Source organism: Leptopilina heterotoma, unplaced genomic scaffold, assembly GCF_015476425.1.
Source record: "Leptopilina heterotoma isolate Lh14 unplaced genomic scaffold, ASM1547642v1 Lhet_286, whole genome shotgun sequence".
In the NCBI taxonomy this organism is placed as follows: Eukaryota; Metazoa; Arthropoda; class Insecta; order Hymenoptera; family Figitidae; genus Leptopilina; species Leptopilina heterotoma.
In genome coordinates this window covers 350,189-377,091 of record NW_025110993.1, presented here as the reverse complement: position 1 = coordinate 377,091, position 26,903 = coordinate 350,189, and the positions used below count along the sequence as shown (strand labels likewise).

At 28.6% G+C, this 26,903-nt stretch overlaps 2 protein-coding genes across 3 annotated transcripts in view; one reads left to right on the top strand and one right to left on the bottom strand.

The window, feature by feature from the left end:
• LOC122504264 (MICAL-like protein 1) overlaps window positions 1-24,810 on the bottom strand; it is a 90,927-nt gene extending 66,117 nt beyond the window's left edge. The window contains exons 1-2 of one of the 2 annotated variants that reach the window (XM_043615280.1): window positions 24,072-24,810; window positions 704-1,006 (exon numbers count right to left, since the gene is read on the bottom strand). In XM_043615280.1, coding sequence (XP_043471215.1) covers window positions 704-855 — 152 coding nt within the window. In that variant the 5' untranslated portion in view covers window positions 856-1,006; window positions 24,072-24,810. The remainder of the gene's footprint in view (window positions 1-703; window positions 1,007-24,071) is intronic. The other variant, XM_043615279.1, reaches the window with a different exon arrangement.
• Window positions 24,811-25,428: 618 nt separating this feature from the next.
• The window catches only part of LOC122504265 (regulator of G-protein signaling 11), a 54,602-nt gene continuing 53,127 nt past the window's right edge, over window positions 25,429-26,903 (top strand). Inside the window, exons 1-2 of the mRNA XM_043615286.1 lie at window positions 25,429-25,639; window positions 25,809-25,901. The gene's annotated coding sequence lies outside the window, so the exon portion shown is untranslated. The remainder of the gene's footprint in view (window positions 25,640-25,808; window positions 25,902-26,903) is intronic.

Genomic DNA, 26,903 nt, shown 5'->3' with positions numbered 1-26,903 from the left:
CTAACTTCAAAGTATAAATAAACATTTATCAATTAATTATTTTTGAAATTAATTAAAATTAAATTAATTAAATTAATATTAATTTTATTAAATAAAAATAACATTTTAACAAATAATAATTAAAAAAGGTTAAATAAAAAAAATAATGAAGAATTATAAATTAATAAATAACTTTTGTAATCATTTCTAATTGCTTTATAATTCAATTTGTTTTAGTGTTTTTAACTAAAATTTTTCTATAAATCCATTATTTTTAATAATCAATTAAATATATATATTAAAAAGTTTAACTACTTTCAGGTTTTTTTAAGGTTTATAAAATTCCCTGACATTTACAGGTTTTCCAGATTTTCAGGTTGCGGGGCAACTCTGAATTCTACTAAAATATATTTTTTTAGTAAAAAATGATTATTAAATCACTTGGTGGACGACTCTTCATCATTTTGTTAGTAACTTTCAACTAGTTTATATTTAGAGAGACTAATTTCAGTATTTGAGCCTTGATTTATCCTATAGTGGCCATTTATTTTGACGAACCTTTTTATCGAATTGACTTATTTAATTTTTTTTTAATAAAAAGCTACTCAAATGTTTGCAAATTTTCAGGCCCTTTAAAGGTTAAATAGAAATTATTTGATTCAAGTATAAATATTTATTTGAATGAAATAATTCCGTTTGTAGTAATAATAAGAATTGTACTCACATGAGATCAGGACGAAAATGATGAATCATGGCGCAAAATGCGAGACCATCCCTCCACGAAGTTGTCATATTTTGCACATTAACACCAGGATAGCCGTCAGTTATCCTTCTGCACCAGAGTTCAAGCGCCTTGGTACCACGTCGTTCACCCATTGTGCTTACTGCTAATGCCGCTGCTGCTGTTGCTGTTTTTGCTTCTACTTTGCCTGTCTATTTCCGGTCACCAGCTCCGAGTCAGAGCTTCTCTTACTTTACAATTTAACTTTAAGCCGCAAACACTCTCTACTCCTGGACGATCCGTTATCTGCGCAAAGAGAGAGAGAAAGAAAACATTAACTTGACACGTAACGTTTTACAAGCAAAGCAATGCCTCCCAAGTTATCTTTAGACGCAGTGCGCGCAAAAAACAAACCATTTTTATTCTTGCGCATTTATAGCGCAGCTCCAATTGTATATTTATTTTCTTTTTACTATGCAGCTCAAACTGCCACCCAGCTAATTTTTCAAAATTCACTGGATGCCAGTTTCAGCTTTACATCACGCTGTAAAAAAAAGGTTCGAAATTAAAGCTGATTTGGGTATTAAAATTAAAACAAATTACGATTTAGTGCCAAAATTTGTACCTTTCTTCGTATAGTGCACTCTTGTGATTTTTTCATTATTCGGATTAGAAGAAGAACTTTGGTTTCAGCGAATTAATGAAGTTATCTCGATATGTGACGATAAGGATGAAATAAGATGTTGCAAAAGATATCGCGTAACTGAGGTGCAAGTGTATTGTAATTGTAACCCTTTTCTTCGATATATAAAATATCTTATAACGAGTCTATAGTTTCAGCCTTGGGGCAAAACTGATTGTGTTCTCGTTAACCGCAATTTGTTTTTTGCACGCATTGAAAAATGTCGCAGTCGAACGACACGTGTCGCAATAGTTCCCTTATTTATTTATATACAATTTAATTAAAATCTCAGATATTTTATTGCTGCGTTTTTGTTATTCTTTCAGGCGTTTCTCTTTCAAAAAATTTGTTTCAATTCTTTTCTTGCAAAAAGAAGTTTCTTTATTTTTTTGGTCTAAAAATGAATTCACCTCGGGAAATACATGAATTTTAAATTTAATATAAACAAGGAAATGATTTGTACAAATATAAGTTATCAAAACCAGACGCAAAATGTACTTGAATATATATCTTCATTGCATTTTAAATGGCATGGCAAGAAATTCCAAGATAAGATTTCCGACTATGCGATTATAGCAACGGAGAGATCATTTTTCATATTCCACGCTCGTTTCATGTTATATACATATATATACACACAGAATCGGAAATGTAATTCGAGACATGCCCCGCAGCATAAATATCGCATCTTCATATTATAAAAAAAAATCTGAATTTTCTTTTCCACATTAATACAAATTGCTACCTCTCATTTGGTATTTTTCTTTACAATTTTCTTTTACATGAAAAATAAGAGAGAAAAAAAAGAAAGGTTGAAAACACTTTTTTTCGGAAAAAAAACTCGGTTAAATTTTTGCAATTATTCCTGATTATAGTGACTCCCTTTTTTTCTTTCTTTCTTCTCTGAACAATAGGAATTTCAAGTACTGAAACTTTGAAGAAACTATTGGACAACTGCCATTCTATTCGCACTGTATCTTTCTCTCACGGTGAACAGTGCTGAATAGCAGAAAACTTTGTATGTAAGTCCAAGTGCATGGAGAGGAACAATTCTAAAGATGGTGAAGAAGAAGAAAAAGAAGAAGAAAAAGAAGAGAAGAGGGAGGAAAATTTTGAAGAAGAAACATTATTAAAATGACTAATACTTTTTTCCTCTTAAGACCGAGGTCAAGACTTTCAAGACTTTCAAAACCGTTAAAATCGAGTATTTAAAATAAAACAAATAAAATTCCCGAATTTTCTTATTATATGGGGAAATAATAAACAAGGCTCTTGAAATGTGTCACGTGAACGTAAATTTAACCCGACTATTCAAAACTTGTTCAAAGGGAAACTGGCTCCATTAATAATGTGCCCTATTTAATGTAATCAAAAGCAACCTTCGCTATCGTTCTTCATTATACATATACTATAAAGTTCCTTATAGTTGGTCAGTTTGGTAATGTTGTGAGTGCACCATGAGAAATAATAGAATACGAAACAAAAAAAAAAATGCTGCATAAAACAAAACCACCCACTTTGTGATGAGCATGCAAATTGTAAAGACAATAAATTAAATTTCGAAAAAAAAATTTTTTTCCAATGAGTTTGCGAAAAATAAAAGTATGTCATTAATGAGGAGAAATTTTGCAAATGTACGCCAAGTATAATTGAATGGTGTAAATAATTATTAGGCAATGCTGCTGCGAATTCATAATTGTTAAAACGAAAAACAAAACCGCCTTTTTCCCATGATTGAAAAGTGTGCGATTTTCTCTTTAATAACATGTTCCAAAAATCATTATCATTTTTTATAGAAATTAAAATTTTCAAAAATTCCGATTAAGCTTTTCGAAAAAAATTAGTTCCATAGAATTCTTAATTAAAAGTATTTTTGAATTGAATGGAAATAAAATCCGGCATGATACTGAAATCTAGTTTTTAATTTGTGATCGCGGGTATGTTCCACATAATACAAACCTAATTGAAACAAGAAGAAAACTATCAGTTACTGACCGCAAGTGCCGGCAGATGATGAAGCTAAAGGTATTGTATTGAAAATCAGTCGGTTAAAGAAGAGAAGAGAAGGAAAAGATCAACAAAAAATAAAAAAGTAGCAGAAAAAAAGTAGAAGGATTAGTAGTTGTAGTAGTAATAGTAGAAAAAGAAGAAGAAAGACCCGTTAATTCAAAACTGATCATGTTCCAACAGAAGAAGAAGAAGAAGTATTCGGATTAGCATCAAAAGTTATACAATAATTAATGCCTCTTTACCCCGCGAGAGACGAATGGTACAAGTTGCAATGTAGGTGTGCGCACAGAGAGTAGGCATATGAGTAAAAGTTACATGTAGGGGAGCACAAGTGGTCGGCCTTGTTTGCCGGTTACGAGGTCATTCTGACGTTATTGTGTTTACTTGTGATGATGTGCCACAGACGAGGCGAATATGGAAAACTATGGTCCCACTACGCACAAATATAAATACCCACACAAACATTAGTAGATACCACGCATTTTACAATTCACTCCCGATTGAATAAATTCCCTTCTGTCAATTGCCATCCGTAACTTTCGCGCAATAGTTCATCCTACAAAAGTGCATTTTGCTCCAATTATATTCGCACAACCGAACCGTTCCCAATGCCTGCATCATCCATTACGGAAAACAATATCTCTAATAGTTTTCATAAATATTAACCGATTTGAATAAAAAATGAATTTCCGGTGACTTTCAGGTCGCAAACCATGAACCTAAAGGCAGACTCAAAAAAATCGAAAATAACAACTGTAAGAACTTAATATGTTCAGTAACTTTGGTCAATTTTATCCGATTTATATAAAAATTGGGTTTCTTGGTAACTTTTAGATCGCTGAATACGAACTTAAAGTGAACAGACCTTTTTCAAACATCTTCCAAAATTTACAGAAGCAGCTTAAAAATTGAAAGGATTCGCTGAATACAAATCTGATGATGAAATTCTTTTTCCATTTTCGCCCTTTGTTTGTCAAACTATACCCATTTAATGAGATATATCCTCCATAGAGTAGATAATAGCTATATTAATTTGATTGCACAATTTGCCACGCACAGGCATTTTCCATTATTATCCAAGTAGAATAAAGACAAGATCAATGATCATACGGAATTTATATCTCTACGTGTCACATAAATAAGGGAGACAATATAATTGATAAAGACATTTTCATTGCTCTAACTAAAAGACGTGCCAATAATACCAAACTATTATTGCTTTACTACTGTCATTTTACTATTATTTTTAATATTATAGTTGTACTAATATAGTTTTACTATTAATTTTACTATCAGTTTTACTATTAGTTTTACTGTCAGTTTTACTATTAGTTTTCCTATTAGTTTTACTATTAAACTTTTACTATTATATATTATTGTTCAGTTTGAGCTTCAGTTTACTGAAAAGTAAAGAGCTCTGGTACAGTTTAACTGTTACTAAACATTTATTATTATTATAGTGCTAACTTTTATGAAAGAATTACTGCATTTATAAAGTGAACATTTGCGAAAACATTTGATACACAATATATTATATTATATTATATTTGGAGTATGTATAAGTTTATGATCATACAACTAGTGCAATGACACAAGACGCTCCCTTAACGGTTTTATATACAATGCATATAAGGCGTTGTAAAATTCTAAGCAAAACTTACTCTACAACTGACCATTTACATAAAACGAATAAAGATTTATTGCCGAGATGTAACCGCGATACCTTAATTTATTTATGGTGCAAGTTTACCATTAATTTTTCCACACATATTTTGCAAGTTGTTCTCCTTGAAATCAATAAGAAAAAAGAGAGGGAGAGAAAAAGTTCATAAATCGTCAACATGTAATTAGTGATTTCAGAGATATTGTCAAATGGTATAAATCCTAAACTTTAACGGAAAGTAAAACTGTAAAATTAATCAATACGATTCCGAATGGGAAAAATAAGTCGGTAAGGAAGATTTGCAAGTGCAAATGCAGTGTTTAAGACTGAGTCCTCAACTATTTAGTAACGAGTACAATTTAAAAAAAAAATGGTACATAGACACATTTAAAGAGAGAGAGAGAGACCTTGAAATGAGCATTTTCTCACGTGAGGAGAAAGCGAAAGATACAAAGTGTGCCATATTCTTGAGAAAAAGAAGAGAAATGTGACGAGCAAGAAAGTAGTAACAAAAGCAAGAAAATTACCAAGCACTTATTGTGTAAAAATAAAAGAAACGCGAAAAACGTTTAAGATGTTGACCTCCTCTCTTCAGTCGAGATTATACCAAGAGAGAGACTTCTCTATAACCACAAAAGTCTTTTCTTTTCTCAAAAAAGCAAGAAATAAATAATTTTTCCAAAAAAAGAACATTTACTTTCTCCGCACTTTCAAAAAAAAATATTCAGCTGCGCAATAATAGTAAACAGTCAAAGAATGCCTTTAATTTTTAAGGAAGAATCTGACAATCAAAACAAAAGTAAGATATATTGGAATAAATTTTATTTTAAAAATCCGTCAGATTAATCATTAAATTAGAAAGAAGTTTCTTTTTGGTGTAATAATCAGAAGTAACCATAAGCTACTTTATGTTTCAATTTATAACTCAAATAAGTTCCTCCTTAATAATCTATTTTTAGACCTAGTTCTAAAATAATGTTTTTATTTTTAGTATGTTTCAGTACCTATAATAATATTCTTGTAAAAATAATTAACTTTCCCGCGAGCAGATAATTTAAAGAAGAAAGTTGAAGTACATATAATAAATTATTTATTTAATTTTTCAAAAGCAACTAACAGGTTGTAATTAACGAGAAACTAGAATTTTCAATTTCTTCTAAACTTGCTTTATAGACTAACATGTGTATATTTTTCTAACTGTAGGTGTATTGTATGTGTGCATTCAATTATTAAAAAAAGACTATTAATTATTAAACTAATTTAAATATAATAAAATAAACAATTATGAATAATTATTATTAATAATAATATATTATTATTGAACTTAAAAAAATAGTAAAAAAATAAATGATAAATAATAAAAAATAAAAAATAAAAATAATAGTTAAAGTAGAAAAAATAGAAAACTAATAGTCGAAAATAGCTAATTATTATTAGCAAAGATTAAGTAATTGTTAGTAAAAAAAGAAATTAGGGGTTTACTTCTTAAAGTGGTAAAAATATCACGTTGAGTCACCAACATATGTTAATGTTTTATTTATTTAGAAAGATGTAAATAAATTATTAAAGTCAAGGTGTAAACAAGATTTAAAACAGGTTATCAAGTGTTGTATATAAATAACCATTGAGTTTTTCTTTTATTCTGCTAATCAATTCTTTCACTCAATTAAATTTAAATAATTTTTTTTTCCTTAAAGAGAATATTTCATATTTTGATAATAAAACATGAATTTAAATTCATGAACATGAATTTAAATTCATGTTTCATTATCAAAATATGAAATATTCTCTCTAACAAAAATTAATTGACGGAAAAAAAGAGAGAGAAACAGAAACAATAAAAAATGAACACAGAAAAATGTCCAAGCAGTTAGCGAGGAGTCTGTGTTTTTTTTCTAATGAAGAGGCAATTTCCAAATGAATGAATAAACAAACTTTTAAAGAGAATGTGTTTTAATTAGCACAAAAAGAAAGGGAAAGAGATGAACTGTGAGAGAGGCAAAAAGAAAATCATAATTGAGGTTGATAATTTAATTATCCGCAAAGTTTTCTACTTATGTTTACCATCTCTCTCTTTCTCTCTGATTTAAAAAGCTGCAGTCAACGACTATAATGATTCTTTCATTCGTCGGTTTAAGCTTTCATCTGCATAAATTGACACTTCTCGCTCTCGACTGCATGTAAATGAAAGTGTTTGTGTGTATGTGTGTACTTCTCATGCCGGATTCTTTCGCGAGAAAACTGATGCCACACACGAATGTAAAACAAATGAACTGGCAGGCATAATTACCAACAGGTACTTTCTGTTGATGGGTTTAGTCTAAAACCACTCGAAAAAAGAAGAAACTAAACAATCTACAATTGCTAGTTAATATTCAAAACAAGTACAAAGCTCGCCTACTTTTTAACTAATGGATCGAAGAACCACTATTTTAGAAAGTTCGTTAAAAAAATCTAGAGAATTAAAAGAAGAAAGAAGAAACAGAAAGTCGACTTTCTTTTTTTTATTTTAATTCATTCGAAAAGGAACAAAATTTTAGGTTATGTCCTAACTCTAGCAGCGCCATGGACGTAAACTAAATTACCGCCAAAATTTTAATTAATTACCTTCTCGAAAAGGAACTGAAACTTCTTTTCGCTAATAGAAATTGAAGAAATAAACAAAACCCTACAATTTATTTTCTACAAAAAAATTAAAGTAGCTCTCGCGATAAAAAAACGTTTAAACTTTCATAAGGAGCACATTTGTCTCTGTAAGAGAAATTGTCGGATAATTAAAAACAAGTTACAAACACATTTTGTAAATTTTTTTTTTTTTATTTTTGAAGTCTCCTTAGAAATGATAATTACACATCCATTAACAAAATTGAGTTAATTTACCGAAAGCCAAGTATAGAGAAGATAATTATATCTAATTTAGAAAAAAAAAACTCTTGTCTTCCTCTAGAAATTTTTTTATTCCTCTGACCGTCGAAACAGAAATGGTAAACAACGTTTGGATTGATATTTACTAATAATTGTGAAAGAAAAAAAAATAGAAATACGCTTTCAGCCAGCGCCATCGCAGCGGTGGCGTCACTGAACTAACAGGAGAAATTAAACCTGAAGCCTAGACGAAACGAATAAAAGTAAAATTACCATTTTTTGAAATGCTAATACTACTAATGCTTATATTATTTTAGAAAAATAAACAGAATTCTAAAGTAAATTCAGAAGCACAACAATAAAAATCAGTAAAATAAAAAAGGACGTGTGTAAAAATTCAATTAATGAATCTTTACAGTCATTCTAACTTCTATTTTATCGCTGAAAATAAACTATTTTATTTTCGTTTTTAAAACGCTGTAAAATTACGTCCAGAGAACTCAAATAAAAGAAAAGTTTACTAAACTACTGGTAATTTGTAATATTGTCTTAATGGATTTAGAAGTTATATATTCTCCAGTGTTGGAAATTATTGGTTAATAACAATGCGGAATTGGGACAGAACTCAGGTGCAGAATACTGTAAAATCGATGAGACATATTCCATAAGGAGAATTAAATCACAATTGCTAAATTCTCTGTTCAATAATGGCTCTACATTGACTAAAACTATAATAGAATAATCCACCTTTTGTTTATTATATGAAAAACTCCCTCTTATCGTCGAATTCAATTATTCTAAATTTTACTTACAGTTAGTTTTACTATTAGCATTACATTTTTTTTCTACTGTCACTATATATTATTTTTACAATAACTGTTTATTATCATATTAGTATTAATTTTTAATACCTTTTTTGGATTTGTTTTCAATGAGTTTCAGTTTCCACGAAAGATGAACCTCGAGGTAAATTTTGCACGTTTAGGAAACTTGTGGCCCAGGATTATTCGTCTTAGTTCACTGACGCCATCGGTGCGATGGCGCTGACTACGCAACGGACATTGAACAGCCAGAGCCATCGCACCGGTGGCGTCAGTGAACTACCAGACGAGACTTTTAATCTTACGACCCAAATTTCACGTACAAAATATATAGATTATAGAATTAGAAAAACGAATCTGGCTCTAATGAATGAATTGAAACTTTTAATGAATCAGAGCTTATAATATTGAAAAAGTAATAATTTCTCACGTGAAAGAGAATGTAACAATTTATTATTAAATTAAGTTTAAAATTAATACAAATTAATTCCTTTTTTTAGTAGTCCGGTACATAGGAATTTACAAGACAAAGTCCATTAAATAGCAATAAATTTTTTTCGCCCACTGATTCATATTATTAAAAAAAAATATTTTCAATATTATCATCTCATCTTGTGCAACAATTACAATTTATAGAACATTTATCAAACACACAATACCCAATTTCCGCTTCTCGAGGTATTTAAAGCAATATTTTCATTGTCTGCCTATAAGATTCTGATTCTTTCCGATTCTCGACGGCGCAAAACTATAAATAAAACCCGTATCGAACGTTCACTTGTGTATTATATAGCGTACACATAGGGTATATATCAATATCAATATACGTTTACCGTCAGCGATAAGGTACACATAAATGCGCGATATTGAGAATCGATTTAACGCAGGGAGGCATTTAATAATTTCTTTTTTCCTTCCAACATTTTCTCTTCTCAAATCAAACATATTATATTTGTTTTGCATTTCTAAAAAAGAAAACCCATCACACATCTTATTTGTGAAACTTGATATTTGTTCGGAACTAACAATTATCGGTGGAAATAATTTAACGAACCGTTAGGAATGATATTGAAAGGTGGGTATCACTACTGACACCAATATGTGACGAACAGGAGAAGAAGTTGTCAGGTACTACTAAATACTTTTTTTTCTAATCTCAAAATGATTGGGTGAAAAAAACTGTTCATTCATATTATCGAGATGAAGATTGTGAGAGAGAGGGGGAAAGAGAGAGGAGAGATAAATGATGTACCCACAAACTATACTAATAACTACTGTAACCTTTCTATTATAGCTATCATCCTGTGCATCTTAAGACATGATAGATACAGAAATGTAATACGATGTTTACTACACACTATAATTCATTATTTAATCCTATATAAGAATAATGACCTTTCACCATCACTATATTGAAGATAATCACTAATGATTAAGAATATAAATGCAATGCAAGAATTTATATAAACAAATTGTCAAGTAGTATTAAAAAATAATTCTAAACTGAACTAAATTTTGTGAACTAACTTTCTTATTACAGTTCGGATATTTTTCCAAATAATTCCAACTCTGAACTTTCGCTAATATTCATCAATATTATTTCAATGTTTCTCTCAAAGTGGAATATTCGATTCAGCATATTTTATAGAAGAACACTTTTGTCAACAACGATGAAGACGGAGTACTAGGTTTTGCTGCTTTTTAATTAAAAACAGTTCAAATATTTTCAGTAAATAGTCTGAATATCCAATGCAGTACATGAATCTGAAGAAATATCGAAAACATTTTAATAACTTTAATTGCCAAAAGAACGGCAGTGGTTGGTTAAAATATTTGAACTATAGTCCGAACAATTATATTCAGCATCTAAACTTTCAGCAAAATTGGCAAAATTCTTTCTTTTAAAGTTTCAGCAATATTTAAAAACAAATAGAATGCAATGTTGTTTTGATTTAAATTGATTTGAGGTACAATAAGGATTTAACTACTTAAAGTATTTGGTTCAAATAGTTTAAAGATTCAAAGCAGATGGTCCAAATGATTCCAAAATATACACGAATTTAGATGCTTAAAATATTTAAAGAATTCCAATAGAATAATTATACGAATAGTTCAAATATTTACGGATCGTGTACCAAAGTTTTTAATTATTCAAATGATATGCTAAAAATAGTTGGAAATACTAAAAAGAACATTTGGTGTAAATTGTCTAAAAATTTATAAGAAGCATGCTACAAAGTGGTAAAAATTCTAAGAGACATGCTACAGATTCTTAACATAGTTACAAATAATTTAAAAATTTATGGAATACATTTTAAATATAAGCTAATTGCATAAAACATTGTCTAGCTTACGATAAGTCAATAGAATAAAGTTAAAATCGTAATTTCTTCTTCTGATAATTGATCTAAAAGCTAATTGCCCGATTTCTGATTGTCACTAAAAAAGAACTTTCATTTTCTGATTGGACGATTAAGATTCTCGCTAACATTTTAATTATATTGATTCAATGTTCCGTGAAGAAGTGATTTCCGCTCAAGTTGCGATCACTATTTCAAGCTTCATTTCAACTTTTAAAGAAGTTTATACGGTTCAAATATATATATACGTGTATTCTTATGGAAGAAAGAATTGATAAAAAAATTATATATATGAAAGAAAATAGAACTGCATAAAAAAATTAAATTACCAATTATTTCCGTAAATATTTAAATTATTTAAATTTAAAGTATTCATTAAAAAGCACGACATTAGAATTTTTAACTTTTAAAAAATCGTTTGCAAACTTCTTTTAATAAAAATGAAACAGAATATTTTTAAAAATATAATATTTATAATATTAATTTATTATGTATGCGAGTTTGTGAATTACGTTTATAATAAAAGGTGAAATTTCCAAGCGAGAAAGCTTTTGAAGGAAAATTATGCAATTCGTCACGTACATATGGTGACAATGTTATTTTCATGTTGCTCATTAGCATCGGTAATTTCATTAAAAGCCATTTGCAACTACTTTGTAATGATATAATGAATGAATATTCGAAATTTTATTTCGAAAACAAAAAATAGAAAATTATCATCAAAGAGAAAATGTTGATTCAAAGAAAATTTCTTTTTTTCTACTGCAAACTTTTCTATTCTAAAAAGTCATTATTTCCTTAATTTGAAGAAATTCTTAGAATTCATTTTATTTAAATTTAAAAAAGTTTTCAAGTTATAATTGGAATACATTTTTTATCGATCTTATTATGTATTATATATTATATAATTATTATATTGTTCAATTATATAATTACATATCGTATAATTGTTATATAATCATATGTTACGACCTTCTAGGATAGGTATACCTAAGAGGGTTCTCCCCAGGCGGAAATTTCCAACCGGCGCGGATCCTAGCCCGTACTGACGCCGGTGTAACTGTACTGGCTGGGAACCGCCTGCCAACCGAATGTGAACGGGCATTCTACCGAATAGTGACTAGGCCAGGAGCGCGCTGGCAACCGGCTCGGAACTGGCATTCTACCGCCCGCTGACCGGCCGGGAGAAGCCGTTCCGTGTATAATTCAACCGGCTGGGATCTGGCACTCTACCGACCGCGGATTTTTCATTTAATAGCCAGCCGAGCGCTGGCATTCTACCGACTGACAACCGGATCGGATCCAAATGATAATTTCAACAAATATCAATAAAAAAAATAATAATTAATTGCAAAAGATAAATACTGATGACAATTCATTGACAGTTCACTTTACACATTTTTTTTATTTTTTTATACACTTAAACGCAATTTTTTATTACATACACATTTGAAAAATCCTAACGCTTGGAGGTACGAACCTACGCCTAACCGAATATTTACGCACCGAAATCTCGCACGCTAACCACTATGCTACGCTCGCATGGGACTCTCAAATCTTAAATACTCTCAAGTGTCACAAGCTGAAATAAAACTTGTCCAATAACTACGCGTCAATGCTACAGCTATATTTTTATTATTATATAATATATTAAATAATTGTATCTTAATATAATAATATTGAACATAATAATATCAATAATTTTAATTAATATCACAATAATAATAAATTTATTATTATTGAGATATTATTAATTAACATTAATATTATTGAGAATTAATAATAAATTATTAACATGAATATTAATATTTATTAATATTAATAATTTATTATTAATTCTCAATATTAATTAATAATATCTCAATAATAATAAAATAATATTAATAGTATAAATTTATTTATAATAATTATAAAGTATAAGTGCACAACAAATTTTTTTAATTGTTTAATTTTGAAAAAAGTCTCAATAAATAATTACTTAATATTTTGATTAAATTCATTTATTAATTAATCATTATTTTCTAAAATAATGCAATTAATTATTGTAATAATTATTTAGTTATGACACATTTATTGAAAATAAATTTATAATATGATTTATAATGTGACAATAAATGACGACATCCGCAGTCGGATCCGGCCCAGCACCGACCCAGTACAGACTTAACATATCCGTCATTCTTCCGACGCCGCAGAAGAATAAGATCCGCCGGCGGAAGAAATCCAGTACCGAGCCAGTACTGACAATAGTGGGAAGACGGTTCCGACAGTCGGAGCATAATCTGTACCGCGCCGGTTGCTTTTTCAGATCCGAATCGGTACAGACCGTCGGTACTTGCGGTCTGTACGGGCGCGGATCCCAGCCGGTTGTAAATTCCGACATTCGTCCGACTTTTCCGCCTGGGTCTTTATGTTATTTTTACTTTAATTACTAGTTTTTGTGTTGAATTTAAAACCAAAATCAGTTTTATTTATTATTTTTATTATTTTAGTATTTCTTAACCATAAAATTATTAACATTCTTTAACCTTTAGAGGACCAGGCCAGGACACTATAGTGGCCACCATTCAGTTTGACGAATCTTTTTATCGAATTGACTTCTTATTTAATTTTTTTAAATAAAAAACTGTGCAAATTTGCCGGCCCTCTAAAGGTTAATTAAACAATTGAAAGCGAGAGAAAGGGAATATTTTTAGAAACAAAAATTTCTTTCCGGGCGTAAATATTACAATTCGAAGTACTACTGTTTGAAAAGAGACGAAACAAATAAAAAATGAGAAGACAAAATGAAATAAAATGAAATACAAACAAAAGAGAGAGAACAGTGTGTAATAATGGACTTTTCGTGAAAACAATATAAAATATTGTCAATAATAAATAAATGAATTTTGTATTGATTTTTACTGTCGCGTGTATGTAATAACAGAGAATGCCAATAAAACTTGTAATTCCATCTGTCAATAAAGAGTTGTAATGTTTCTCTCTCTCTCTCTCATTATTGTTATGTAATAACCTCCATAATTGTCCACTATAGAAGAGAATAAACCGATATTACTATTTTATACCAGAAACCTTTTTTCTATTTTTTCACCTTTTATTATTTCTTACCCGAATTTTACAATTTTCATTGTTTATTAACCTTTAGAGGGCAAATTTTAGTAGTTTTTTATTATAAATAAGTAGTCAATTCGATAAAAAGATTCGTCAAAATAAATGGTTAATTGAATTTTTAAGTGAATAAAAATATTTAAAAATTTTGAGATCTTGGAACGGTTTTCTTTTAGTGAATTTTAAAGCACCACTTGAAAATATAATTTTAGTGACATGACATGCGAAAATTTAATGGGGTAATTTTTAGGCGCCTCATATAAGAGATGAAAAAAAGTCACGACTCTTACGTGAGGAGATGATCCAAATTACGAGAGACAAAACACACGGTGTGAACGCGGGAACTTTCCTAGAAAGTAATTTTGAGTCAGCAGGTTGAAAACCATTCGGCTTTGCTTCAAAAGAAAAGGGGGATCGCTTCAATCTTGGACCACAAACTACTTTAAGGACCTAAACCTGTCCAATTCACTACACTAACTTTTGCTCTCTCTCACTCTCTCTCCTTCACGTTTGATATTTTCGCATCCTAAATCTTGTTTAAGCGTGTGTTTACTGAAATGACCTCGTAACTTTATATTTATGTAATACTGCACATATAAACAAATACGAACTTTAAATTATTTCTTTCAGGGTGTAAATAAAAATTTTCTATTTCAACAGATAATTTCGAATACAAATAATCAAAAAGTAGAAAAATATAAATAATAATTGTCTCATTCGATCGTCAGAATAATAAAAAAATTCATTAATTTAATTTGCTTCAATGAAAGTAAAATAAAAAAAGCGATTGTAAAAATAAAACTGACGACTAAAATATTGAAGAAATATAAAAATAATACCCTAAACAATCTTCACTTCGATTTTCAAATAAAAAATATTTATATACTACTGGATCACTCTGTATATATATTTATATATTTATATTTATGTATGTATAACATAGAACTACAGGTAAAAATCAGACCTTTTCAAGTATTCATCATAAATAATCGAAACAAAATATCTAAAACCTTATAACGCGAAGAGAATCAAGATCGAAATTCCGAGGTTTCTCGAGCATATCCCAAGATACATTTTCTGACACTATTATGTTACAGTTTCATGTTTCTGGAAAACAAGAGAAAAATTCTCTATTTTTTCCCTCCCCGCCTAAGTTTTCTTGAAAAACATTTCAACATTTTTATGCTACTTTGTTACTGTAACTTCTTCAAAAATTATTTTCATCATCTCGATTATTCATTTCTAGAATTTTCAACTAAAATTCTTCTTTAAGTCAATTTTTTTTTTAATTTTTGAAAAGCTTCTTTGAGAATAACTTTACAAAACAACAATTTTTCAGGATTTCGATAAAAATTCCTTGACATTTAATTTGAAGAAGAAATAAATAAATTTCGTCCATTTAAACGTTCGGAACTTTAGGATCATCCTTGATACTAAATAATCTTCTTGAATCCATTATAGTACAGATTTGCAATATCGACACAATGTATCACAAGATGATGTGTGATTGATGAACACACACCTCAAGTTTCTCTCGATTTAACGGATTATTCATCTTTTATATATTGATGTATATATATATATATATATATAATACCTAAAGAAAATTGTCGTTTCAATTCGATGATATCCGGGTATTTGCAACGCTTCATGTAACGCAGAGAAAAATAAGAGAGAAAGGTTTTATTATTTCTCAAAAGGATAGTTTATATATTAATTAAAACGGGACTTAATGATTCAAAATGAAAATTCTGCTTCTTCTACTATACTTCTTCCTCTTATTCTCTCATCCTTCTCTATATATGCAGTAAAATGTAATTCTCAATTTTATAATTTATAGTTTGTTCACAATTATGTCTAACAGTACACACAGTTTATAATATATACATGCGCGCTATAAACCTTCACTCTAATGCTTTCAAAACACCATGGGGTGACATATTCGACACATTTCTAACGCAAAATATTTACGCCAACAAATTATAATTGTTGTCATTATACCTCATTATTATAACGGACACGCACTAGCACTACGCTCCCAAGCATAGGAAAAGTATAATCTAATCGCAGGGGATTTTTATTTAAAGAAGCATTTCGTCTTTGGATATTACATCAATTTTGGACAATAGTTTTGAAGTCTGATTGAATTTTTGGAAAAGCTCTAAAAGTAGTTTAAAGGATTTATTTTTCAAAGTAGTGTATTGTGTGTAGGTTCTAAAATTGCTGATATTAAAAACTAATCCCGCTTTTTGTTTGCGATGGAAGAAATTTTATTATAAAGCGCATTACGGTGTGTACCAGTGGGATGGATGTGAAACCAAGAGATGAAACAGCGATGCTATCAAGGCACATGAACATCGCGCGCAAGCATTGCGCAATAATCTTCGTGTCTCGTTTATTCAGTTTGTTGCCCTCCATCTGTTATGTGTATAGATATATATGCATTATTCTCCCCGACCCAAAAGTATTTCAGACTTTCTGCTACCTTCTAAAATCCCGCACGTATCTTGTAATTACATACCTAATTTCCCAAAGTGCGATACGACAAAAATATCTCCCAACAATCTTTTATCCTACCTTTTACTTCATTTCATTCCAAGAGATTTTAAATTTCAGACCCAAAATTGTCCCCAAATTGTTAGAATTTAGAAGTGCATCAAAAAATGCAATATTGTGGAACAAAAAGTTAGTTTTCTTATATAAATTCTTATAGTTTATAATGGGAAAATAATTGGCGAGAAATTTCTAGTTAATGATAGGATGGCACAATAAAATAAAATGAAAAATATTTACAGTATTGTGTATACTGGGAGTGTATAGTCATCATCTTGCGGGCATTATTGGGAATACAGACATGTATCATGCATCTGACGTTAATGACTTCGAGTCGATAAACAACGATAATGATATGACGCGATATGTACATATGTATGTACACACAATATCCTTGACATAAAATGAACAGAGTGCCAATGAACCGGTTCAATTGACATATTATTCAAATCTTGATTTATAACATTATAACATTATAACTCTTTTCCCTATACTCTATACTGCTAGACTACTTTGCGCTTTAATTACTTTAACTACTTCCAAGTAACTGTTTCGCTCTGTTGTTCCATTAACTACAAAACTATTTTCATTCAAATGTCATTTTTATACACAAAGAATCTATGCATCAAACTTCTTTTTCACAAAGTATTCTGTTTTAAATGTTAATTAATTAAAATCCACTTTGGGGACAGTTTCATCAACTCCGGTTAAAGGTTAATCTAATAATTAAAGTCAGTTTAACCGCCCATGATTGGTCGGTTAAGGATTTAATCATTAACTTTTAATCGGAGTTGGTGAAACTGGCCCTTAATAATTTTCGAAAACAGAATCTTAAAATGAAGAGTGTCTACAAGACGACAAGTGGGATTGGGAAATATTAATGTTAATGAGTGACAAAATTTGGAATAAAAAAAGGTCAGTCACCTAGAGAATAGAAAGTGTCCCCTCTTGAGAATGATGATGATGATGATGATAAGGCCAAGATCTAGATTTTTTTCAAAAAGCATAAGCACTCATCGTCCGCGTGAGACGTGTATTATAAACGAGCAGAAAAAAGTATACACAACGAACAAGTTTATGTTTAACAGAAATGTATGTGTTCCCTTTCATTATGTACATATATGTGTCTCAGACAATTCGGCTGTAACGCTTCTCCTTTTCACACGAACCAGGTGAGCGATGCGTATGTGACTAACACATTGATCATTCACTGGCTACTCGACTACATATACATGCTCAAGAGTACCGTGGGAACGCTCCTGGTATAACTGGTATAACACTATATATATATATATATGCAATCTGTTGTTACTAGCAACCAAGAGAGAATCTACCACAAGAAGGAGAAGAAGAAGAAAAAGAAAAAAGAAGCAGAAAAAAAGGATTGGGTGAATTGTTATATACAGCAAGGATTTTGGAACCCTTCTCTGTCGGAAGGTTGTAGCCGATAGACGATATTAATTTTCGAATGAATTTTCGTTGCATGTTCGAGTTTTACTAACGTGGTTCGTGTACGAATTGTAACTGAAAGATTTTGTGCTTTTACAAAAGCAAAAATTGCTGTACTGATAATGTACTGTATCTTTAGTGTCTAGTTTAAATTCTCAGGGTTGTCACAAAAATTAAACTTTGTGAGTAATTGAATTTCTTGGAAGAATTTTATTACTTTTGAAAATAATTGAATTCTTCTGATGAATATTGTTATTTATACAAAAATAATTGAATTTTGCAAATAATTTTATTAAGATTCCAAAAAATAATTGAATTCCAATTAAGTAACTCTGATATGAATTCAATACTTTCCAAAAAGCTACAATTCTGACGAATTTTGAAACCAACTTTTCCTTTTTTTGGTGATGTATTCTAAAATAGAAAAATATCGCACAAATCGAATATATTTTTCATTATGATGGGAATTTAAAAAGAATTAACTGGAGCAATGTCGAGAATAAACAAGAGAAACTAGACAAATAAAAAATGCATACTAGAACAAAAAATTCGGGCTGCAAAGAAGAAGAAACGGTAAAAAAAATCTGTACAACATTCTAAAACATGACTCTGTAACTATAATGTATTCAAAAAAACACGTATAACTACTTTTGTGACACACGATTCAGGTATTTCATTTGGTATACGGTATTTTGTTTGTTGGTGAAATTACATGTAGTTATTTTAAATCATGAAATCAGTATACCGCTTAGGGAAAAAGTTAATATACTAATATTGTTTTTCGTGAAACCTGCCTTCTAATTTGAATCAGTTGAAATTCAATGTTTACGTACATAAAGAGATGCTATTTGTTCCTCAAGTTTTTCCACTGCCAGGAATAGTAATGTGATGAATTTGAAAATTTATGATAAAAACTTTTGATTCTTGAAAATTTGCTACTTCTTGTGAAAAGAAAATGACAGTAGCACTATATAGTAAAAATAGAACAAATACTATAAAAACTTTTAATATTGTTCTAAAAAAGTAAAATAAACTAAAAACAAAATTTTAATAGAATTTTTTATTTTCAAAATTCTATAAAAAAAATTGAAAAACTGTAAAATAACGAATCTAATTATTAGAAAAAAAAATTCATCGGATTCACTTGCGAATATTGTTCCTTTTTATATTTTAATTCATATACGTATGTATACTTTTCTAATTTATATTTCACGAATTTTTATTCACTCTCCTAGTTACGAAAAGAAATATTGTATACAATTATCCAGAATTTCTTCTCAAAATAATTTTCTTTTTTCACTCTTTTATATTATACATACAAATAGGAAAGAAATGTGTAAACCTGACTTGAAAAGATTTGTTTTTTAATTTAAATGTATACAATATAAACAGAGAGATAGAGAGAGAGAGAGAGGAGAAGAAAAATAATCTAAAGTGAAAAAGTTTCCCAGAAATCTTTGAAAATTTAATATCAAAGATATTTCTGCCATGTCGTTCTTTTATCGCGTTTTGTTCTTTTCCTTAATTTGACTTATAATTCCCCGCGAGATACTGAAATAAAATATTGAATTCGACTTCGTGTATAAATAATTTTAAATTAAAAATATTCTCGCATACGTTCAATTGCAAAATCGGTTCAAAAATTTTAATAAAATTTCACGAAAAAACTCAATTATTTTCTAAAATTTTAATAAATCCTTCTAAACAATTCAATTATTTTTTAAATAGTAAAATCTTTACAATCATTCAATTAATTTTATAAATTAGTAAAATCCTTTGCAGGAATTCAATTATTTTCAAAACAATTTAATTGAATTTCTCGGATGAATTCAAATATTTTTAAATATTTCCATAAATTTCAATTATTTCCTAAAAATTTGAATAAATTCTTCCAAACATTTCCATTATTTTTATAAATAGTAAAATTCTTTTGAAGGAATCCTATTATTATCAAATTTTTGGATAAAATTCTTTGGAACAATTCGATGATTTTCGATACATTAATTTTAAAATTGAAAATATTTGAAAAGAAAAATTATAAAAAAGAGAGTAAACAAAAAAGAAAATAACAACTATAACTTCAAACTGCGAACAGATTACCGGACCATGTACTTTATTATTATTAATTAATTTTCATAATTATATTCTTTTGTTTATATAAAGCAATGTGATGATTTCAGTCAAAACGGACAAAAAATGATCGCATCGAAAACGTATCGGAATAAAAAGAAATGCAAATGTTCAGTAAAAATTTTGCTGACCGAAAAATGTAAAATATTGAGCTAAAAATAAAATAAATGTAATATATATAGAAAGAGAAAGAGAAAAAGAGTTGGAAAAAATGCATATACCAGGGTTGTTCAATTTGAGGGCCATTGTTTTAAAACTCGCAACAAACGGTAATTTTCGTTTCTCTCTGCTGTATACAACAAGTCGCGGCTTCAAAAGTCATAAAATGACTGAAGAAAAAGGCGATATACTATTTTACAACCACACATTTCAATGATTACGTACATCTCGTGTGTGCCGATCTATGTGTGGAGAATTTAAATTACAACTTTTAAAACTATACAAATTATATTTAGAAAAACAAAACCAAAAACGCAGAAAAACTGTTATTATGTCGAAATGCACTTAATGAGTAATTAAAAATAACGTATTTAGCTCGCAACATATTGTTAAGTATTTCGATATTTTTCTTTCACTTATTCGGCAAAAAAGTTTTTAGAAATAAGTGTAACGCGAAAAGAAATATTGTAACGCGTCACGAATACCTTACAATTGTCAAAATCTTGTGTTTATGTTCCAAGTAAAAATTTATAGAGTTAAATATTCTTAAGTTCTCTTTTTTTGTAAAAAATATTTTTGAAATGTGGTCAACATGTTAGAAATCCATTGAATGACGACGAAAATCTATTTCATTTCTTCCAGAGAATATGTACAATATCAGCACTTGTATGCTCTCTATTATACAGCACAATGCAGCAAATCTTCCGGTAAGATAAACTATAGGTGGTCCATAACCTTCGTATTTCCGAAGATTTTCCTCTCTCTTTCTCATTCTCTTTCGAATTCTCAAAAAGACATTTCATTTTTACGGGGATTCTCTTTTGAGTGCAAGTCTACTGCAGGTCCCTAAATCAGGTTCGAAGATGATTGTATTTACGAGCAGAGCATGTGTATAAATCGAGCCGAACATCTTCCTTTCCTTAATACTTATTTTTGAGTTCAGTTCTCATTTTTAAAACATAAATGACAAGCACTCAAGGAAAAATTATTGATCCATCAAATTCTGAACATATTCAAATGAAGGAAATTTATTTATTTTTATTTGTGTAAAAAATAGTTTATAAAGTTCAGAACTTTAATGTCAAAAGAGTGAAAAATAGATTCGCGAATCGCAACGAGTTTATCATGTTTTAAACACAAATTATAAACATTCGAAAAAACGATTATTCAATAGAAAATGTTGGTTAAGTGAAAATTTTGTTTGCAGACGAGTAGCGTAACTAATTAGTATCCACTGGTGTTATATTACGTCCGCATACCTTGAAAGTATGCACATTGTTATAGAACTCTGTGTGGTAATTTTACGAAATATACGTTTCTAAAGTTTCAATTTTAGTTTATAATTTATTTCCCAAAAAATGCCCATATTCAATAACAATAATATAATAATTATAATAACAATAATATAAATAAAAGAGGTTTTGATTCTTCTTGAATAATAATAATAATAATAATAATATCTACAATTTTTTTTCTAAAAAATGTATTTTCAATAGAGTAATCAAAGATCAAAAAGCATATTTTTATATCCAGGATAATGTCAATAAACACGCAATTTTTATTGAAAAAGTAATAAAATCAACAGAATTTATTTTCTTGTATATATATATTTAAAAAGCATTCAAAAATGTGTACAATATTATTAAAAAAAAAATTATATTAAAGCGTAACATTGAAAAAATGTCTTTCAAAAAAATATATTCTATATATTCTCCAATAACTTTTCGCGTGAATAAAAATTTCGATTTAAATTCTTTTAAAATTTATTCACTGAAGCGAAAAACAAAATAAAGAACAGAAAATTCATGGAAAATGCTTTTTTTAGGAAAATATTTCCTTAACTAAATGTTCAATGGAAAAAAATATTTTTATGTCAAATTATTATTGAATTATTAAAATATCGATTATTTCATTACTAAATTATTATTATTGAAATTATTAATTATCCAGGATTCGTACTCGGTAATTAATTTTTAAAAAGTAACAAAAAGTAGCAAAAAAGTATTATTTTTAAAAATCATTGAAATCCTGCTATGAGTTTTAATATTTATAAACATAATTGAATTCTTTAAACGATTATTATTAAAATTTTAAAAAATAATTTAATTCCTGAGACGAATTTTATTATTTATGAAAATAATTGAATTTTTGCAGAGAATTTTATTAAAATTTTTAAAAAATAATTGAATTCCTGAGAAGAATTTTATTATTTTAAAAAAATAATTGAATTCCTGGGACGAACATTATTATTTATGAAAATAATTGATTGTTTAAAAAGAATTTTATAACCATTTTTTTAAAAATTATTTAATTCTTTTGGGAAATTTTTTATTAAAATAGTACCTAGATATTAAAAATCATTTAATTACGAAAAATTTGTGAAAATTGAATCATTTTAAAGAATTTTATTAAAAATTTTTTGAATTAAAATTTATTAAATTTAAAGGATAATTCTCAGATTTGAACAATTAAATTCCCACAATATTGTATAAATTCAGAAACAATTTGAAAACAAATTAATCCAATTTCAATAAAATTGACAGAGGAAATTACGAGAAAAAGGATATTTCCTATTTCTTGGAATAATGTATATTTTAAGCCTCTGTCGATAAATTATTCTTATACATATATATATATCGAAATATATACATATAGAAATCTACAAAAGTTTGGAACGACGATACACATGTAAGTCAATGAGACAGAAGCGGAATTATTGATTTACCTTAACTTTCTTAATAAAAGTATTATCTTTACAATAATACGAGCGAACAATGGAAAGAGTGATTTTAATATTATTCTTTTAACTGTAATTTTAACAAACAAGTTTAAAATATTTTAATACTTTAGAAGTAAAATAAACAATTAAACAAAAGAGAAAAAGTTGAAAACGAATAATTTTCCATTTTTAAAGAATTGAATTATTTCCTACAAATCCTACAAATTAATTATTAATTAATTTATAAGAATAAATTAATGCTGAATAGAGCGAAAGAATAAATTAATATTTAACATAAAGGAATAAATATCATTGAAAGGAATAAATTAACACTTCATTCATAAGAATAAATTACTGTAAAGTGTAAACATTTCCAGTTTTGCATACTTTGATAAGTTTCTAGTAAATAAATTAATTAATAATTTATGAAAATTAAAAGTAACAATTTTAATTTGTAATTGAGAGTACCTAAAATTAAATTTTTTCTAGTTCGACTTTTACGTGTATAAAAAATACTGTTCTTTATTTCAATTTCCTTTAACTGAGACCTAACCTTATTTTGAATGTGTATAGAAAAACAAACTATCGTCCATATTTCCGTCACGTGTAATGATAAAATCATTATAAGTACACAAACAGAAGGAAAGTAGAATAAATTCATTTTTCTCCGCTTCCGTTCGTCACGGTCTCTTTATAAAAATGTTAAAGCAAATATGCAGCTATGAAATGAAAGTTTCACGTATATGGAAAAATAATAATTGAAATTTCATATATAGCAAAAATTCGTTTATAAATAGACATTCTGACATTGTATATAGAAGAGTACAAAAAAATATTACATGAATCCGTTACCTTACGTCACTTGCATGACCTGCTCCTCCTCGCTCACCAACCGCTAAGCCGTTATAACCTTTCTTCCTTTTTTCCCCCTTAACATAACCTCTTTTCACACACAGGAGAATAATTCTCTAATAACTTTTCCTTTTGCAAAAATAATTTTCGTTAGATTTTCTCAAAAAAAAACACTTTTGAAAAGAAATTTTCCTTAGAGCACAATGTTCACAGAGTTCTTTTTGTTTCTTGTGTTCCTTGTCCTTGAAATTCTGTTAAATGTTTCTTTTTTTCGCCAACACTGCCAACACTTTTTTTATAAACACAAAATGTTTTAAGGAAAAATCTCTACATGAGAGAATCGCGCGTCTTGTCCACAATGGCGACCACTTGTTTACAAGCACGTGTGTGGATGAGAGGACCTTACTTGAACGAATGAATACGGTGAGTTTTGTTAATGTATTGGTGAGAAATGAGAATTATCTTTGAAGTAGTATGCAAGCCGGTTTCGCCGAGTTCGACCGAAAGAACACGAAATCACCACCGCTGGGTTGCGACTTACGCTTACGTTGCGCGTGCAATCCTGCGACTGAGACGCCACGGCCTTTACGTTTACATTGGCGAGCGAGTCTTTTTCCTCCTCCTTCCCTTTTTCTCTCTCTCATTCACTCTCTGGGTCCAGGTGCCCCACTCTTTTTTTTTCTTTTCCTTTTTTTGACCACCCTCGCATGAAACAAAACTTTATTGCATGTACACTTTATACACTTCATATACTTTGTTTAGTGTTCAAAGTGGCCCCAGTGGCCCCACCCAATTTCCTCTTCTTCTTCTTCTTCTTCTTCTTTAGCTTAGGTTCTCTAAATACACAATAACACAACTTGTCTATGTGCGTGTCTTGCATACATATTCACATGTAGAAAGCAAGGTTAGGTCGTTTAGATATTCTCAAACCGGATGACCGGATCGCTCAACCAGTTCGATAAAGAAGCACACACACTCGATAAGGACCCATCACAGTTTTCTAAATGGTGAAAAACAGAAACACCTGTTTCGTTTTCTTTCTCAGGGGGCTTTTTCCTGGAACTCCCGGGAAAATAAAACCAGGTATAAATGAAAGGTGACTTTCGTATGCATTTTTCTTTTCTAGATCCAGTTTTTTTGTTTTTGTCCGCCTTTTAGGATTATTATAATCTTGAGATCGTTATCCACCGACGCGAAAACAATAACTAATATCTAATTAACGCGAAAATTTTTTAATAAAAACGGGGAAAACGGTTTCGGTTTGTCTACTTTGCATAACGGTCGCTCGCAAGTGTACCAACTTATGCAATCTTGGTCCATTCAGTTGATTCACATACGAGACGGAGGGTTTTAATTTGGCACTATTGCTCGATCCGTTGGCAACTTCAAGTCATTGGGCCATAAGGTGCATTTAGTTTGAAACATCAGTTACAAGTTTTATTTTCGTTAATTTAAATCTATTTCTCTTTTTATTTATCACAAATAGTATATAATAACTAATTTTAAGTGTCATGAATGGAAATAAGAATACAAAACAGGAAAATCGGATCTGCAAAATGATAAAAATTGTAATTCTTTAACTCAACCGTACATAACCTCATTTTTTTGAAAATTTACATTTTTGTTCAACTAAGCGAGATATTTTAATATTATCCAGAAGAAGTGACAAAAAAATGATTAAATCGAGTTCATTTTTCATTATTCTTTTTTTTAATGTATTTTTTTGCAAATTTTCAGAAGCCAATGCTGACAAAGTGACAACAAAACCAAGGAAGCGAAAACTTAGAAAAAGACTTTGTCACAGAGAAAAAAAAATGGAATTTCCACAATGTAAGTCGTAAGAATTCTTGATTTTCTTTATTAATGCATATTTATTAAGAATTCGAACTTTATATTTTTTATGCAAGTAAATATTTTAATTTTTTTAAATACATAATAAATAAATAATTACAAGAAGACAACAGAAATAATAAATCAATAAATAAAATAATAATAGTAACAAAAATAAATTAGTAATAATTTTTTAATAAAATAATATTTGCATTTTGTCAAATAAAATTCAAAACTTTGGTCGGAGGAAAACTTTTAATCGGATTAGAGGAGCTTGTTATTAGGACACAAAAGAAAATTGAAAATATTCACCTTGTTCATTTTCATCTATGTAACTAAAAAAAAGAATATCACACACGTAACAGTATAAAATTCTTACCTATTTTTATTTTAATATTTTTTTCAAATTGTAAAATTTACTTTTATAATTATTTGTGTCTTTAACTAAAATTTTCAGTTAATTTTTACTGAATTCAAAAGCAAAAAATCAGTTAATTGTCAGTTCAACAGTGACTTTAAACTGATTCAAATTTAAAAAGGAAATTATTAACGTAAAATTATAAAAAGTTTAAATGAATTAAAAAAAAGTAAAAAAAAACATTAAATAAATAATTATTAAAAGTTATAATAAGTTCTTGTTACAATTAAAATTATAATTTAATTAATTTAATAAAAAAATGATAAAAACGTTTAATTAATGTTAAATTAATATTAATTATTATATTATTATTAATTTAATTTAATGTTTCATTTTGAAAAACATTGAAATAAATTAGAAAAAAAATCGAAAATTTTAACTAAAAAATAATAATACTTTTTTTCTATTAGAAGAAAATATAAAAGAAAGTTTATTACACGGGTAAAAATAGAAAAATTTTCAAAAAATATATTTCAAGGGAATTTTTTCGATCTTTCTAAAGCTAAAGTATATTAACGTGTTACAATGCTAACAAAATTATAAAAGACACATTTCAAAAATTTATTACATAGGATATTGGGATC